The sequence below is a fragment of the Eptatretus burgeri genome, chromosome 3 (genome assembly GCF_056783735.1).
Source record: "Eptatretus burgeri isolate ZD-2024b chromosome 3, Ebu_testis_v1, whole genome shotgun sequence".
Classification (NCBI taxonomy): Eukaryota; Metazoa; Chordata; class Myxini; order Myxiniformes; family Myxinidae; genus Eptatretus; species Eptatretus burgeri.
The window spans coordinates 19,915,595-19,934,981 of NC_140963.1; the positions used below are offsets into that span (position 1 = coordinate 19,915,595).

Consider the following 19,387-nt stretch of genomic DNA (forward strand, 5'->3'; position numbering starts at 1 on the left):
TTGCAATCCTCCATTTCTCGTAAATTGTGCATTTCTTTACAAGCCCGACTCTTTTCCCATCGCTCGACTAGTCAACAATTCCATATATGCTCTCTGGCCCAATTTCGATGCATCTCTGCTGAAAGTCCTCCTGAGTGATGCGGTGACCTACATGCTCAAGGCTGGCAAAGATCTCAAAGTTTTTTTTACCCAGCCATGATTCACATGACCTGCCTCGCTGATGCTCTGCACGGAGTCTGCAAGGCCATAAGGGAGATGTTCCGGGAGGTCAATGACCTGATATCGTCTGTGAAGAAGGTCTTCCTCAAGGTTCCGAGCCGTGTGGTTACATGGAAATAAACGTGCCCTGGTCTTCCTCTCCTGCCTGAATCAGTTCTTATCAGGTGGGGAATGTGGATTGAGGCTGCATTGCTCTATGCTCAAAAGTTTGATGCTGTGAAGTCTGTCCGAGCCAATTTTGATCCAACAGAAGCAGCGTCGATTCAGAAGGCGCAGGAAAATGTCGAAGATCTCCAGCTTCAGGCAGATCTCGCCTTCATCTCGAGCAACTTGGCTTTCATGCCCATTCATTGGAAGAAGAAAAAAAATCGAAGGGGCTGGCTTGCCTCCGGTCTATACCTTCACTGTATTGGACCTGAAAGTCCAAGTTCGAAAGCATCGCTGGAGAAAAGGGAAATCGGCTTCGTGAAAAGTTCGCGGCGGTTTTGAAAAGAAACCCAGATGTTGAAGTACTACGATCTGCTGATGCGATTTTGCAAGAAGACGGGGACAGAATCATCCTTCTTGAGGGGATGGAGCCAGCAGACATCGCCAACTTAAAAGTTTGCCCCAACTGCCAATGTGGAAGTGGAGGAGTTTGTCCGTCTACAAAAATGCGTTGGCTGATCGAAGGCATCGTTTGACCAAAGAAAATCTGACCAAAATCATGGTCACAAATTGTTTCTACAATTGTTCAGTCTGAGTAACCGAGTCGTTTGTCTATATTATACAATGTAGGTGAATATGTCTGAAAAGGAATTTTTGTTTTACTCGGAATTATGTTTTCTGTTTGTTTTTAATAAAGTAAAAATTATGTTGAAAATCAATGAATAATAGAAACAATGTTAATATAAACAATTTAATATACTTCGTCATTTATTTATTTATTTATTTATTTATTTATTTATTTATTTTACCAAAATTTGTCAATTAAAGTCTTTTTATGAATGGTCAGGTAAAGTCAGTTTTTTTTAGTGTAAAAGTCAGGTTTGATTAACGTGATTTTTCTTTGTTGCAACCCTGTTGTATCTATATTAATATTATATTACATCCATTAAATATAATTATAGATTGTATGTTTCTCTCTATTGCTTGACTGTCTCTCCTGTTTCCGTGTTGAAATGCACGAGGTCTTTAAAATCACATATTTTGGGTTTTCATCACATATTTGGCCGGAAAAGATCACATATAAAAAAACCTAAACGGACCGAAATCATCACATTTTATCCCGATCTCCACTCATTAGTGACCTGATGTTTTTCGGAGGGAGAGTAAATGTATTTTTTAGTTCTTGTTCTTGTGATTCTCGGTCACAAGCATGGCCACCTGTGCAGCCAGGTTCAATGTGGCGATATGTGTAGGCTTGGGGGGGGGGGGGGGAGATAGTGGGGTAGAAAAGATCATTGTTTTGGATGGAGGATGATCGGAGATGGTGGTGAACAGCTGTCTTGAAGACTTGGAGGGAAGAATGACATTGAAGAGAATGTGGAAGTTAGTTCCACAGGTGGGGAAAAGGAGGAACAAATGAGTGGAGGTGAGCAGTGATCCTGGATTTAGGTAGTTTCACCATAAGAGGGTTGATGGTAGACCGCGTGCGCTCTGCAGAAACCTGGGGGGGGGGCACAAAGTACGGAAAGAGCACAGCGTGCAAGACCAGAAAGGAGGAGGGAGAAGACAAAGAGACCACTGACCTGTTTGTGGTGGCAAAGTGAGAGGCCCATCGATTCAGCTTCATCACGGGAGATTACAATAATATTGATGGCCTTGGTTTCCATGGCATCAAGGTGAGCAAGGTGCGAGTCAGGGGCGCTCGCCAATACAGCAGCGGAGTCGAGGCCAGTACTCCATGAAGCTGTGTATGAAGGCTTTGTATGTGGATAGGAGTAAAAGGGTGTATTTTGTGGATCTGTTCAGGGTCTGCCCAATTTGACCATTCTCATGGCACATGACATGCCAGAATCAATCTGTCATTTTTGGACATCACGTCTTGTACATGGATCCCATCCATGTCAAATTTGTGGCCTGACTGGTGACCAATCTCAAGTAATGTACTATTTCACATGCACGGATGATGCCAAATTTGACATTGGAAAACTGGAAGGAATATGAAACAAAGGCTCGACAAACATGATAGAGCAATTCAGTTGAGACAGGTGACACTCTCCTTTAGCACGCAACCGGCAGTCAGCCCAAAGTCTTGTCTGTAATCTACCAAAGGCTCTGCCAGCAGAGGGGATACAAGCTCCTAGTTCACTTCAAGGGTGTAGTTTGTCACCATACCATCAAGACAGATGTATTAGTTGATAGAATACAGGATGGTAGTACAGATGGTGACCAATGGTTCTCTGTAGGCCAAATGAGGGGCAGGTTGAAACATGACTTCACCTTTCTTGATGTTGATGGAAAATCCAAACACAGAGATATTTGCAGAGAACTTGCACACCGGCCTTTGAATATCTTCTTCAGTCCGTTCAACGAAGGTGACATCATCTGCATACAGCCACTCACAAATGCCAGATTGGGTGGTCCTTTGAGCTCAAGCACAGCTGAGAGAAATAAGGTGAAGAGTATTCAGGCAGGAACACATGAAGTGACTGGTAAAGGAGTGAACGTCGCACAGGCAGTCGATTGCTGTATTTGCATGTTATCTTGGAATATTCAATGATCTTTTCAAACTTTGATGAGCATCAATATCTGCACAGAACATCCCAAAGACTTGCTGATTGATGGAGTCTTTGGTGTTCTCGAGAAATCTTTGAATGCCAAGTAGAGGGACATATCTTGTTATTTTGGCCTTATCTTGCAGCTGACCAAGGGTGAATATCATGTCAGTTGTGAAGCCATACTGAGTGTCTGCTCGGGTGGTTTGACTGATGGTTTATAGTCTCGCTGACACTACTTTTCCCAGGATCATTCCGGCTTGGGATAGTTGTGAGAAGTCTCGATAGTTGCCAGAATCATACCGATTGCCTTCCTGCTTGTAGATGGTGACCATGAGAGCACCTTTCAATGTCTGTGCTAGTTTTTACTTCTCCCAGCATTGGAGGAACAAGTTGTGGAGAGTGTGTAGTTGTGGCTCACCTGCATGATTAAATATTTTTCCTGGTATCCCATCCGGGCCAGGTGCCTTCCCATTAACGAGCGATTGATGGCATCTCTGTCCTCTTGGACACTGGGTAGATTGTCTAGCTCCTCTTTCAAAGGATGTTGTAAGAAATTCTAGGCAATGCTGGACGGTCTGGTGAGTAGATTCTGGAAGTGCTCCTGCCATTGGACTTTAGTCCACTCAATAAAAATTAGGATTCCATCAGCTATCAAGACCAAAACGATGGACAGTGTGTCAGATTATATGTTTGCTTAAGAGCAGAATGGAAAAAAACTTGTTTTTTGCATCTGAAAGACCTTGAAATGCCTCAACCTTGACATCTCGCCATGACCCCTGAACTTGGCATCGTTGGCACTGAAAATCTGCTTTCGCAAATTTCAGGTTCTCTCTTTCTTTTGCACGTGTGTCCCGCAAGCAACTTTCTCACGCACCAAGTGAAACGAGCAGAAAACTTTTTGGAGGTGCTCGTCATTCTCGTCAAACCAGTCGGCATGCCATCTCGTCAGGTAGCAAAATGTGGCAAATGATGCGTCATACAGCGCTTCCTGGAAAGTAAACCGACGATATTCTGCACTTCCGCTGGTCCTGCTGGTGATACTTTTTTGCTTTGCAAAGCACAGACCTTACATCAGTTGATTGGATATTTGAGGCATTGATATTCCAGTGCGGCTTTGGTGCAGATTTATGGTTCGCTGTTTAAAAATGTCGGTGTTTTTATATAATAGTGTTGAGGCTCATGGAGGAGCTAGAACTACTTATATAGTGATCAGTGGAGCAGTCAGCAGTTGTCATGGTTCTTGAACTACATAAGTCATGAAAATCACATATTTTGAGAATGTAGTTGAGAAGTTGCCATGATGATTTGACGCATTGGTGCTACCAGGAGAAGAGACGTTTCTGGGGAGCACTGTAGAAAGTGTTTGTGATGGCAAGATGAAACTCCTAACAGAGTAAAATGATCCCAATGCATCTCCACATTGGAATTGCAGTTGCTTTGTCCAAACTTTCCAAGCAGCCTGTTCAAAGCCACATGATCATCTCTGCAAAGTGTGTTGTAACCAACTAATACAATAAACTTGTCAGGAGAAGGGGTGCTTTGTAGAATGTGATGGAATTCTTCAAATAATTGTTTTTTGGCTTCCTCACTTCTTGGCAAAGTAGGGGTGTAAGCACATACAGTATGATTGTGACGTATGTGCTTTTGTCAATGGGTAGACGTAGGGTCACCAATCGATTAGAAAATTCTGGAGGCAGTTCAGAGTTTTCCAGGAAAGGTGTTAAGAACTGCATCGTTTTTCTCCCAGATTGAATATGTCTTTTCTGGTCTTGCCTCTTGCACGTGCTGCAAGGGGTCTTGACAAACAGGGGTAGCTGCTAAATATATTGTGAAAAACAGCATCTAAACACATGTTGGCTGGCTGATGCTCTGGTAATTGGTACATAAACAGTGTGGATGTGAACAGGCACCCACAGCTGCTCATGACCCCTCGCAGCAAGTGCTGGCAGATGCACAGTGGTTCATGCTCACCTTTCCAGTTAAGAGATGATAGATGTATACAGTATATTCCCTTATGGCAACAGGTCAGTTTACTTTCTGGGTTGACTCCAATCTGTGCAGTGGGTTCAAAACTGATAAAGTTATGATGTTACCATGCATTCTGGCTTTGTTGGTGGGGTTGTACATCTTGGTATGGCCATGCATTTCCGCCCTGTGGGTTGGGGTGTATATGTTTGTTACCTCCGCCACTGAAGGTGGGCGAAGGTTATGTTTTCACCCCTGTCGTTTGTTTGAGAGCAGGATATCTCAGAAAGTTATGGACAGATTCGGACAAAACTTGGTGGACAGGTTGGGTGTGTAAAATGGAAGAATTGATCAAATTTTGCTGAAGATTCGAATCCGCATCCGGATCCAATATTATTTTCAGTCTTTCTTAACCATTGAGAGGTTGGACTAAAAATGATATGTAACACGATATCTCAAAAAGTTATGAACGGATCCGGACGATACTTGATGGACAGGTTGGGTGCGTGACAAGGACATATTGATTCAATTTTGGTGAAGATCTGAATCCGGATCCAGACACGAGAATTTTTTAATTTTTAAGGTGATTCTTCCCACATTGAGAGATGTGGCCAAAAACGATATATAGCATGATATTTCAAAAAATTTGTGGATGAGTTATGACAAAACTTGGTGGATGAGCTGGTTGGGTAACAGGAACAAGCCGATTCAATATTGGTTCAGGTCCGGATCCAGATCCGGAGATTTAGTGGGATACAAAACGTAAACTGTTCAGCCTGGTAGAAGTATGCGCTCTGCTGAGTACATTCTAGTTTGACCATGTGCTTTTGTCTGTGGGCCATGTGTATACGAGTTTGACCAGTTTTACTGCACTAATTACTTTGACCTTAGGGCTGAAGTGCATGTACTTAGCTTCATTACAATGTTTAATTATTTTTTTAAACCTTTTTCCAAGTAAAAAAGGCAGAGTTACAAAGTAAATGTAAGAGTGATGTTAAAGGTAATGGAACGACAATGCACTCTGGCTCTTTAGGCTTCGATGGCTGCATTTGTTTGACCATGTTCTTTGACTTTCAAGTGGAAATGTATGTGTGTATTAATAATGGATGAAATCTACAGGAGGCCGATTGAGGTATGCCAACCACCATAAGAAGGAAGGAGAAACTGACATTTTTTTTGGTATTAACCCATCATTGGAGCAAATGAGATTTAATATTGCTCCGACAAAGGTTTCACTGCCAAAACATGAGCTTTGGCTTGCTGCCCAAGGCAGTTAGCATACCTTGATCAATGTCCACTTACTTTCATCCATTGTTCTGAAACGTGAAATGTCTGCCAATGCAGATCAACACTTTAGCCTTCACCAGCAAGACGAGTTCTTGATTCGACGTGTGTCCATCAGGTTGACAAGCTTAGTTGGACTGTTTACTTATGGCTGGCATTATGGCTGAAGTTCACATGCTTGACTTTTCTTATTCTTTTGTACGCAGCACTTGCTGCAGGGTAGCGTCTTTGACTGAGGGCATGACAGTACCACTGATGCAATATCCTCTGTAGGTTAGGAAAGGAATTGGGCAGGATGCCGGAGAATAAGAAAAGACGCAATATCCTCTGGAATTTGGGCAGGGTGCCGCAGATATTCTTCATGAAGGCCTATTCCTTGCGAACGACACTGTCCACGATATTTAACGTCCACCAACTAATGCCGGCAGATAGGACGCCAAGTTTTACCTCCATCCGAGGGGCAGTACACACATTCATGAATTACCCTACCTATGAAACATCGAGATGACAGTTCATAGCTGTTCGCTGAGATCCAAATCCAGGCTAGACAGGTTAGAGGCAAGTATGCCTACCTCTATCGGCCATCCTGCCAGCCTTGCTGGACTTTATTCAGCTTTTTATTAAAGAAAATTACAGACTCATAAGTCCCAAATGATTACGTTAAAGGAATGACCCTGCATTACGACCCTGTGGGATAGTATTTGTTTTTTTATTACCATGTGCTTTGGTCTTCAGGCCAAAGTGTATATGGAAATTAGTTTAACGAGCTTTATTGACTGTATACGCTGGCTATAACATCGAAGTATACTTCCTTACCTTTGTTATGATGTTTGATTTTCTACCTTTTTCACGTAATAAAGGTGCTTTCAACAGAGGTTTGATGCCCGAAACAGAAAACATTCATGGTTCGTCCATGTATTCTGGCCATGTGGCGAGGAGGTATGTGTTTTTGTGTGACCATGAGCTTTAGACCTTGAGTTCAGGTGCTTAGTTTTTAATTTTTATTCTTGCTTTTTCTTCTCCTTAATTTCTTTTACTTTCTATTTCTCACTTTCATTATCGAATTCTCAAAGGAGAAGTGTATTATTGCAGAAATGTTTCTGTAAGGCTCACTTGGCTGCGCCTGGATGGGTTTGAGGGTTGTGATGTAGCGGTTGAAACCCGAATCCTATCCTGGTTCCTCCTGATGACTCCATCTTTGCCCTTAAGGTTCCTTCTTGGTCTTCCGTTTCATTTGACAACTTTTGTTTCACTGTGCACGTTCGTATTGTGGTAAAGTATAAATGCTTAGCTTTGTTATAATGTTGGTATTTTCCCAAGTTTTCTATTGACAAAAAAGACATCTCAACAGAAATATTGCATGGCCAGGAAGCCAGAAACATGTTTATGGATTGATTCCTTTCTCCATTGGGGGGCTTACAATTTTGCCAGAAAAAAGGCTTCTCGAGTCTATTCCGGCTGACCGATGCTACTGTCAGCGGCAGATACTGCATTATTCAGTGGGCAGTTCGGTGTTTTTCTACAAACTGTTAACTGAACCAGTTTGCATATTTGAGGTGATGGGGAAAAACACACACACACAGACACACACACACACACACACACACACATATATATATATATATAATCTCCCCAATTGGTCTGTCTGCCCATTTTGGAAGGAGCTTCCCAGTTCAGGGTGGGGCTTCAAAATCAAATCGCCGCCATTTTGTTTGCTTTGTATCGGCTCTTGCAAGGATTGCACTTTCTTACTCTCTTACAGCTTTATCTTAACTAAAATTCACCTTCGGATTTCTTTTTCATCGTCACTACGATGGTTTAAAACTCGGTCGCAAAAGAAACAGGAAGAAAATTAGACGAAAATTAACGTTTTTTGACACAAATGCATTTTAAGTGAAATTAAGGCCTGTAATACAAAGTCCATTCAAACTCCCTCATGGCTTTATCTTGACTCTAATTCACCTTCTGATTTCATTTGTCATGGTTGGTAAAATGGTTTGAGACTCAGTTTAAGCAAAAGGTGAGAAAATCGGACGAATATCGGTGTTATTAGACAAAAATGCATTCTAATAGCCATTTTGAATGTATCTGGTCGGGCGTGATGTGGGGAGCAGAGGAGCAAGGGAGGCGAGGGGGGAGAGGGGGGAGAGGGAGAAGAACAGTGAGGGTAGGGTTCCCTGGAATGGAATTAGTTATAACAGTTGTTGTTTTGAATGTATCTGGTCGAACGCGATGCGGGGAGGGGGAGAGAGGAGAGAGGAGCGAGGGGGAGCGAGGAGGGAGGGGGACCGAGGAGGGAGGCGAGTGAGGAGGGACGGGGAGCGAGGAGGGAGGGGAGGGAGGGGGAGATAGGGGGAGAGAGGAGGGAGGAGAGGAGAGAGATGGAGGAGCATGGAGGTGGAGGGGGAGGAGTACAGAGTGAGTGAGGGTAGGGGAGAGTGAGTGTGTATATATATATATATATATATATATATATATATATATATATATATATATATATATATATATATATATATATATATATCTCAATACATCAATAGACATAATGGGTAGAATGTCCACTCTGAGTCTGGATGAGGTCAGTGGTTCAAACCCTGATCAAGTCAAACAAAGACTTAAATGCTACGTGCTGCTTCCTTTCATGATACTCAGCATTTAATGGATGGAGAATGGACAAACAAACTTGGGAAGGCAATGGCACATCACCCAGTAAAACCTTTGCCAAGAAACTGCTTTGGCAGCACCAATGCTCTGTAAATGGTACATCAACACACACACACACACATATATATATATATATTCACCACCAAGTTGCAATTAAATTGCCAATGTGTACTTGATTGATTTTCTTTTCCATACTGGGCATACGAGTGCTTTGCTTCCAAATAACATAGAACACTGTTGCGTCCTCATTTAGTTGAAAGACAAAATAAATCATGTCATACATCTTCAGATCTCACACATATTTTCCACTCTCTTTCATCACAATGTCTGTCATGTTCTGCTTCACAGTGGAATCCATACAATACACTTTAACTACTCTATAATACACCTTTACATGATGTAGTTTCATGCACCAGAGATCTTAGAGGTTTCTTGATATTTGTATGATATTATAGTTGGGCTGACAACCCATGTTATTCTATTTCCCTTTCATTATGTAATCTTTCAGTGAGATATGATGGAGGGCAGAATAAAAAAATAGAGGATCAAGGGCAAGGCCAAAGGCAAGGAAGACAGACGGAGTGAGGAAGATCAATCACTGTTATGAGCCAAATGGTCAAAGCAACAAGATCACAATATGGAGCAAACTGGAAAACATTTCTCGATTTTCCCATCGTCATTCATCCCATCTGAATAACTGAACCAAGAAGAAGATTTTGTTTTCTTTTTTTTTTGGACAAAAGTTTTTTCTTTTTATCCCAATGGAATTGCTGGCCCATATGAAAGTGAATCTTGTAAGATGGTGGTGATAAAAAAATAAAGGATGATAATAATTGAGGCATAATGCAAAGTGACCAGTAAGATGGCAACTCCTGCATACTCAAACCTGGAGCATTCACGATGCCATGATGAAATTGCATCCAATTTAGAAATTTCAGATTTTTCCTGATGAATATGTTTGTGTACAAGTTCACCTTTTTCGACGTTGTATTTTGATGTCACAAGCATCGATTTAGGATATCACTTCGTTGATGTAACTTATCAGGTGCTGTGAGTAATCACTAATTAGTTAATTCAGACTCTTTGCAATAATGGTCAGTGCACAATTTCAGCTTATCGCATAATAATTTGGTACATCACTTCTTTGATAATTTCGGACTTTGCTTTGAAGGTCTGTGTCAAATTTCAAGTTTATATGATTTATGATGATGGTGCAGATTGTTCATTTTTAAGCTGTTGTAATTACCTCTGCCATTGAAGGTGAACGGAGGTTATGTTTACATCACTGCTTGTTTGTTTGTCTGTCCGTCTGTTTGTCTGAGAGCAGGATATCTCAAAAGCTTAGACGGATTCGGACGAAACTTGGTGGACAGGTTGGGAGTGTGATAAGGATGAATCGATTCGATCTTGGTGAATATCCGTATCCGGAAACGGATAGTATAATTTAAATTTTTTTTCAAGTGATTCTTCACTATTTGAGGATGAGGCCAAAAACGATATATAGCATGATCTTTCAAAAAGTTGTGGGCGGATTCGGACAAAACTTGGTGGATGAGTTGGGTAGACGACAAGAACAAGCCAATTGGATTTTGGTTGAGGTTTGAATCCAGATCCAGCCTACCAGTGGGATACAAAACATAAACTATTCAGCCTGGCGGAGGAATGCGCTCTTACGAGTGCCGTTCTAGTTCACGATATAATTAATAAATGAGAGCGCTTTTGTGAAAAGACGTACATCTCCTCCCCCCCCCCCCCTTTTTCTATGACTGTATTCCTGAGATTTGCATTTGAGATTCCACACGCATCCAATTCCATGAAGCCATGTTTAATGAACAGTGCTCAATATTAAATAAATGATGGGTCAATATCAGATGCAAAAATTGACAACATTTCACCTGCATGTGACGAGGCATTTTCGATTTATTGTGTGGACAAACAAATAAACAAACAGACACAACAAAGTAACATCCTGAGACTTCCATTTGGGGAAGTTTCAAGACTAATAATGCTTACCTTAGCTCCTGAAATCCCAGAGGTGCCAGACTGCCCACGTGGTCCAATTAAACCAGGCAAGCCAGTGCTGCCTAGCTCTCCAGGTGTTCCAGCCTCTCCCTAATGATATGGGTGTGAAAATAGTCACATGGTAGTTTTTTTTTTAATTCAATCTTGCAGTTGATGTTCAAAAAGTGCAAATTTTGTGGAAGAGTGTGACATGGAATATTTGCAGAGGATCTGATTTGTTGGTTATTTTTTCCTGCCATATATCCTCACCTTGTCACCAGGAGTACCTGGTGTACCTGCGTTTCCAGGTGCACCCTGAAATCAAGAGCAGAAAGGTGTTTTCAGTGAAGAAACAGTTGAAAAACATAAAACTGCTGCAAGTGATGAGACTCCTCCACCATAACTCATTATGGAAGCAAAGTGTACATTTAATCACATCCACCAAGCTGTTAGGGTTAGGGTTATCTCATCATGTCATTATCAAACACAATGAAGTTGCAATTCGTGACAGTTACAGAAATAATGAAGGACAAGACAATCTGGAAACAGGTTCAACTCCTGAAGGTGAATGATCAGGTGAACAATCGAAGTAAAATATTATATTAATTTATTAAGCGACTTGGCACAAGGAACAAACTTCAATCACTGTTCAACTTACCAGGGCACCATGCTTTCCCGACTGACCTGGACCACCTCCAGAGCCAGAAACGCCCTGCAATCCACATCGAGATTGTGTGAAAACGGCCATGGTCAGCGTATGAAATGAAAGTCAGCGATAAGTTCAATGAAAGCAAAAACAAGACCTCTACCGATATCTAGACAGAATGAATGCCCATAGGAAGCAAAATGTGATCGAGGAATTCGTTTCGTTGAAGAAATATCTTGATGTTGATGTTATCGGTTTCATTTTTTCTTTTGTTATATTAAATTTCATGCAAACTAAACCAAGACTGTTATTTTTCAAAACTTGTTTTCCATTGGCTTGCCTGAGGTCCAGCAGCTCCAGAAACACCCGGCTCTCCACGATCACCCACAGCACCCTGTGGAAAGGAAGTTAGGATGAATTTGATTGCTGTGATGTGATTTTCACATCCAACATTTACGAATACAACGGACGAGTTGTCCACAATATTGATAAAAAAAAACAATTTCCCATTTGAATACAAATTTTTAAGACAACAATAATTTTGACACATCACAAAGTACTTTCTTATAATCACAAGAACATGACTGTACTCTCTACGAGCATATATGGTAATGCAATGCTGTTGCTTTGCAGACTTTAAAAGGAGTGCATGACATGGCAGATTATTGGAACGCATCGCAGTCTGTAAATGTCATTTTCTGGAAAGAAGATTCTGAGGGGTCCAATATTCGAGGAATTGGGCCGTCACTGCAGTTACACTGGCCACAACACAGTGCTTATACTGCAAACCTTTTTATGTACTTTGTGTGGCATTACCTGGATTCCATTCTCTCCTCTTGCTCCATTCTCTCCATTCTTGCCAGGCTCACCCTGGAAATAAAATAAACCTCCAGGTAAATCCCCTCCCAATGCAAGTGACCCCAGCAACATGTCGACCCAGACAATTCATTTCCTGCTGCAGGATCGTTTTGCCACTTAAACAAGTCGACCAAATTCAAGTGGTCATAACCTGGGAAGGGTTTTTTTTATGATGAGGCAGGACAGTCAATCATTTGGTAAACTCGCATGGAATTTAGAAGAGATTGCCACTGTATCAACACAACGGTTTATGGGTTTTAAGATAGACGTTGTGAGATCGTTTTTGTCCACAAGTGATATAGACAAGACATATAGTAATGGAGTAGCAGGCCAGCTATGAAGTACAATAAGAGACCTGCGATGCAAGTTTGTCACGAAATACAAAGCTCGTGTGGTGTTCACATCACATTACCTCAAAGCTACGTAAATAAGACATATAAAACCCTGTTATGTTACCAATTCAAATTTACTTCTTCTTTACTCCCACTGAATGGTCCGTCAACATCAGGTCTGCTTCTTCCCCACCAGCATGATATCGGCACAACATTAGATATATTACTTTGTTGTGTTTCATGATGCTATATTTTGTGTTGTCGAAAATATAAATTTCTGGACAATAATCTTAAAAGCACGTCTCTTTAAAAACGACGTGTGGTGACACAGACTTGTACGTGTAAAACTTACCATCTCCCCACGGTTTCCACTTGATCCAGAGAGGCCAGGAATCCCCAGATTACCCTGTCAGAAGTAAAGCATGATGGGTCAGTGGTGTGATCAAGAATGTACTAATTATCAAAATATAAAGGTTCACTACACCATGGGTTTTGCACCTGTTCTGAAGAATGAAACAGTTCCGTTTTGTGTGTAATCGTGACTTTTGTAAATCACAGGAGTGTCCGATTTGTTGAAATATAAAGCCGTGACCAAATGCACAACCCACTTGTAAAAAATTTTTTTTTTTTAATTGCACTTACAATCAGACCATTGGGACCAGGAAATCCTGTTGGACCACGCGTTCCCCGTTCACCCCGAGGACCAGCTGCACCCACACGGCCCTCAATTCCAGCAGAACCCTACATGACAGCAGGACAACGCGTATCAGCAAAAACTTTGTCGCACTCACGGGACGAAGAAATAATTTTATAAACGTTCAACAATGATTATTGTTCTCATTATGCCAAGCAATTGCACAGCTTCAGACAGAATATTTACAATGGAATATGAATTATGGTATCACAGCAAACATTTTATAAAAACGATATTATATGGAAAATGGTTTTGATATGGGCAAGGAAGGATTGCGGGTTCGATAATAACCCACCTGTGCTCCCGTTTTCCCTTGTAGGCCTGATTTTCCAGAACTGCCAATGCGACCCTGCAGAATTAATACATGCATGGAATAGAGAGCAATAGATATGTAGTAATACACTGAAATATGTACTTGGCCAGTTATGAATCTACAAGATTGCTGAAAAAAACAAAAATGGAGAAAGGTCTGCTCTGTGTTCAGACGTGATTTAGATGATACATCAGAAATGATCATTTGTAATGTAATAAATACATGCTTCTCAAATTTAGATTTCATCTTACACTTTAGAATACGAGATAAAAATTGTCTTGAAATATTCCTCTCTATTTCCCAAAACGGAAACTACAATGATGACAATAATCCGACAGATAGCATTCCCACAAAGGAAAATTGGTCATCCATTTAAAATACCATTCGCAGTGAAATATATCATGATGGGAAGTAAATATTATGTTGCAAACCATGACAGGTATTGCTCACCCTGGCTCCAAGGAATCCAGATTCTCCTGGGACTCCAGGCTCCCCAGGAAGACCTCGCACACCAGATGGACCAGCCAGGCCTCGGGAGCCAAACATTCCCTGTCAAATTAGAATAATGAAGGAAACAAACCACATTTTCTTCTCGTAACACTTTCACCCTTCCTTAGTATCATCATTGTTATTGTCATTGTCATCATCACATACATTTTCAACAACATTCGTGTTTTTCCAAAACACAGGTTGAGATATGTCCCCCTACCCCCTCCCATGCACAAAAAAAGGTATTCATTTGAACTCTTTCAGGCCCAGTCGTTTATAATAGCAAGTCGATGGATATGATTTTAAGAAATTGGAGATGATAATGTTCTGTGATGATAAGGAGGCATACCATCGCACCGGCACGGCCAGCATTCCCAGGCAATCCAGCAGTACCAATTTCACCCTGCAATACACAGGGATAGAGAGATGAAACGTCAAAATGGCATTCAGTCTCTTGCATGCAGTATATTGGGATCCAAACTTGAAAATGAACTTCATGATCATTACTTTTCTTGGCTTGCATCTAATTTCAATTTGGTGACTAACCTTTCAGAAATAATTTTAAATTTAATAAAGATAGCACCATAAAATTAAAGGTCGAGCCATTAATATCAACACGCAGAAACATGGAGAAAATGGAGAATCATCGAATCACAGTACGCAAACTATTCCATTATCGTGTGCCCAATGACTGCTTACCCGAGCTCCAGCAGGACCAGGTGGACCATCTTTTCCAATCTCACCAGTTTCTCCTCTCTTTCCTTCCTCTCCTGAAAGGCCAGGAATGCCAGATAAACCAGCATTTCCCTGCACCCAGACACATCATGTCGAAGTTACAACATCTCTTTTAGGCTTAAACTGAGTTATATATAATTTATATTTAAGTAATATATTTAGGCTTAAACGAAGGTGTGAAATGAAAAAGGTTTGCTGAAGAGGATCTTCGGTGATTGCATGGTGTAGTACAGTGAGCCGTGTTTCGTGAGGGACTCCAAAAACACATTGCACATGGGACTAAAGAGGATTAAGAAACACGTTTAATAGATAAGAGGGAACAAAAACATTTGAACAAAGCTGAGAAAAGAGGTTCGACTCTGCAGTGTTTGAGAGCAGGCTTGGTGCTCGGGGGTGGATGGATAAGGACAGGAGTTATGGAAGGTGGTGTAAGACAACAAAAGAGAAGAAAAAAAAATTAGGTGACAAACTCATCGACATTAAGAGGTGTAATGAGGTCAAATTTGCTCTCTGACCAAAAATTAACCAAAAAAGATTTTTTACTCGTGAGAATTGCCGACACACTCGGTTGATTCCCATAACCGTGAATATCATAAACTGAAAAAATGTACTGGGTATAAACAATCACGGAGCAGTCTGATTGATGAATTTCAGAACATCATGACAGAGAGGAAAGAGTTAATGATGTTCAAGTTTGGAATAGCAATCAACTGTCAGAGTGTGAGCATCTCCATGGGGACAATTTTGATTGCCCTAGCTACCTTCAAACCAACTTAGTAGATATTTGTCATGAACAATTGATGCGACAGGCCATCCAAAATAAATATAACAATCGGGTTGGGAAGACTTTTTAGAACAGAAAGAGCGAGTTATTGGAGTGAATGTTGTACATAATACACAATTCAACCACAAATCGCCATTACAACAGGGAATGGCTGTTGGTTTGAGTTGATGGTGAGAAATTTCATTGGGCAACTCCATCTGATTTAGTATGTCCTATTTTTCGATTCTCATATCCAGGCAAGCTTAAACATTTCATCACATTACTGAACTGAGCTTCTTTTTGGAGACTTGAGGCACCAGGAGGCGAGTCACCTGTTACCGAGTGGCAAGCCTTTGCCCCTGCTACTGTAAAGCTGGTGTTGATGTGGCTGCTTCCATCGACCTTCTAGTCAAGGGTGATGCCCAGCATCTTGACATTGTCAGATTCTGTGATGCTGGTGGCATTGAAAGTCAGTGGCATCCATCTGGGATCATTATTGTTGAATATACCAGTAATAGACGTCTACAACCATCCTTGACCACGTTGTGGAACATTGTCCGAGGCCCTCACTTTTTTTTTCTTCCGCCCTCACCTTTTCACCTTTAATTGCTTTTAAATTTATTTTCTCCCCACAACTGCTTGAGCGATTGACACAAAACTTTCAACATAGGAGTGCCTACCCATGGAGAATTATTTAAGCTGTTACATGATGATTGGAAGGAAAATGCGGCTGGCATTCCAAAAAGTCTGTTTCCTGTAGGCAAGGGTTGCAGGGTGTTTCACATATAAGGAATAAACAGCCTCGACCTCGCTTCACTCGGCCTCTGCCGAACAATCCTTTTCTGACACATCTTTGGTGTGAATATTACTTTCCACTTCTCAGGATGTCAAATTATTGGAGCAGGCAGCACTTGCTCCTTCTTTGCTAAATACAAGGGCTGTGACTATGGCTGTGCTTTGTTTTGGGCTGTGACAATATCTGGTCCAAAGTGATTCTGAAGAAACTCAAAACTCAGCATCAATAAGCAGATTATTTGCTTAAAGATGTTTGTGGATGGCATAATCGATGGAGCCCTCTATTACTATGCTGATGAGTGGTAGGAGGCTGATTAAGTGATACTTGACTTAGTATGACTTGTGTCGTTTCTTGTATACCCCAGAAGTTTTACACATGGCTGGGCTGTGAGATTATCAGTGAACAGCCACACACACTTCCACTTTGTCTTTTGTTTCTTATATATATATATATTGGATATTGCTTGTCCTGGGCAGTTTTCCACATGGTTGAGTTGGTGGCAGTGTTGTGCGTCTTCTGAAACATCTTGCTCAGAGAGACAGCCCAATCTTCTTGGTAAGATGTCAGAATCATTGTTGTGTCCACTGCAGCCAGCCACTTGTTGCTCTAATATGGGGTAAAACATTTAGCTGTATAGCGGTGTCCATGATAGTAGGAAACTCTGGTATGAGTCAAGTTGGATGGTTGGCTCGACACGCTTTGCTGGAAATGGTTGAAAACAACTCAGCTTCGTCTTTTGTACTTGCATGTTGGGCTTCAACATGTTATATTATGGGGATGTTATTTGAGCTTCCAACTCCTAATAATTATTTGATTGCCCACCATCATCCATGATGTGGAGCTGTACTGGAAAAGCTTTTTTCGGACTTATTAATTGCGATCCCATTTCTCTGTTGATCACGTCCTGCTTTTGGTGTTAAGCATAGTAGACCTGTGTTACAGGTTCATTGGGTTTATTCTTCATTTACAAGTTTCTTAAGGGCTGTTTGCAACATGCCTTCTTGCATTCCTAATTGCATCAAAGTTGGTATCCTCATCAGATTGTAATGCAAGAGCGAGGTATACGCCGAGGTTTGAGTTTGTTGATTATGGTGAATATATGTTTCTGTTGCTGATGCTCTACAGAACCTCATGGAGGCCCAATCATGAGGACAGAGCTGGTTTCTATGCAAGGAATGGCAAATAATTCTGCATCTAAAGTATTAAAAACTGTTAGGAGATATGATGCTAAAGGGAGGCCCTGCAATATATCATTTGACTATATAACAATGATTGTTATTTATGGTGATGTGTGTCTCATGGGATTTGGTAAGAGAGAGTACAAAATTTAAGGTCAAATGACATTGTAGACACTAATCTAAAGTTGTTGGTAGAAATTATTTGTTTCAATGTTTAGAACCAAAAAATATTTAGTTATTATAGTACAAGAGAAAAATCTCAACAAGTCCTCAGCAAGAATGTGGAAAATTTTCATTTCTATTATTGTTAAAAACATCAAGTAAAGTATAAATTTTTTGGGGATCTTTCTTGATGTTCTTCCAGATTTTCTTTGCTCAAACAAGACAAGGTTCCTTAAAAATGTAAGTTTATGTTAATTTAAATTATCCATTTTGTATGTACTGAATAAGCTCTTTCACAAGTTTTCAAGATTTGAATTTTGAGGATTTGAAGGTAGCCTTTTCAATGATGTTCAAAAGGAATGCACATCAGACACATTGAGGGAAGTTTATGCAGTTAATTTTGGTGACAAGGTCATGGGGGTTGAGTTGAAACATGCCAGTAAGTGAAATTAGTATTCAATTGCTTGGACCTAATCAAACACTTTCCGTCGATGACAAACACTTACCCGTTCTCCGTGAACGCCATTCTCTCCCTTATGGCCTTCTAGACCTGGCTCTCCCTGACCAATCACACAACAAAGGAATCAATGCACATACGATTTCAGTGAATGGCAATTCATTGTAAATTATTGTTCCCATAAAGATATTTCACAAAAACTTTTTTTTTAACGGAAATAACAACAAAGGGGTATGACGAAGTAACTTACAGAAGGACCTTTGGGTCCAGATGGGCCAAGAGGTCCATGAAGTCCAAGAAGTCCCATTGGCCCAGAAAAACCAGGAGCTCCTCCAATCCCAGGGTCACCCTGAGTTAAGAATAAAGAGGTTTGGATTATCATTGTTAATCGTAAATAGCAATTAATATCTGATGTGGTGGTAAGAAAAATAAAGATGTGGTGATAAGAAAAATAAAGATGTGGTGGTTAGGCTTCTTGCATTTGATGATTTATTTTGAAAAGTTGGCTGGATACAACCAACAACACACAGTACCCATATTCCAGGTTGATTGTTTCACCATGATGCTTTGCCACAACTCTCCTTTTTCGTGATCTACCATGCCACATCTGTATAAAGACCTTTTAATTAAAGACAGGCCCCACAACTTGTTCCCTCCTTCATTGGTCATGTGAACCCCCTTGGTTAGACCAAAACATACACTATTTTTTTTTTTAATATTTGGAATCAAATTAAGTCAAAGTTGTAGAAATGACTCATTCAGTATATGCAATAGGTGTATTTTGCAATGAAATGAAAAAGTGACCAAGCTTAATGAAATAATAGCCTCTTGGCACAACTTCACTAGGTGTTCAAACCAAACAAAATCCCAGAATGGTAAGTTCCTAATTGCTCCAGTTTCAACCAAAGGCAATATCACTGCTGTTAAACCTCAAAGAGCATATCATACCACGACGGCAAATAATTAATGCACTTGCACTACCACTTTACAATAGCTTATAACACTACCACTTTACAATAGCTTAACAATAGTTAAGCTCCATTACAATAGCTTAACAATGCATTTGTTACTCTATTTCAGACCCAATATTTGTAAAAGGTATGTATATTTTGATCACTTAAAGATTTGT

At 40.7% G+C, this 19,387-nt stretch overlaps 1 protein-coding gene across 1 annotated transcript in view; it reads right to left on the reverse strand.

The window, feature by feature from the left end:
• LOC147029497 (uncharacterized) overlaps positions 1 to 19,387 on the reverse strand; it is a 164,297-nt gene that overhangs the window by 51,616 nt on the left and 93,294 nt on the right. Inside the window, exons 20-32 of the mRNA XM_085872555.1 lie at positions 18,509 to 18,607; positions 18,308 to 18,361; positions 14,867 to 14,974; positions 14,517 to 14,570; positions 14,129 to 14,227; positions 13,661 to 13,714; positions 13,314 to 13,412; positions 13,024 to 13,077; positions 12,298 to 12,351; positions 11,822 to 11,875; positions 11,494 to 11,547; positions 11,106 to 11,150; positions 10,848 to 10,946 (exon numbers count right to left, since the gene is read on the reverse strand). Of these exons, the coding sequence (XP_085728681.1) occupies positions 10,848 to 10,946; positions 11,106 to 11,150; positions 11,494 to 11,547; positions 11,822 to 11,875; positions 12,298 to 12,351; positions 13,024 to 13,077; positions 13,314 to 13,412; positions 13,661 to 13,714; positions 14,129 to 14,227; positions 14,517 to 14,570; positions 14,867 to 14,974; positions 18,308 to 18,361; positions 18,509 to 18,607 (927 nt within the window). The remainder of the gene's footprint in view (positions 1 to 10,847; positions 10,947 to 11,105; positions 11,151 to 11,493; positions 11,548 to 11,821; positions 11,876 to 12,297; positions 12,352 to 13,023; positions 13,078 to 13,313; positions 13,413 to 13,660; positions 13,715 to 14,128; positions 14,228 to 14,516; positions 14,571 to 14,866; positions 14,975 to 18,307; positions 18,362 to 18,508; positions 18,608 to 19,387) is intronic.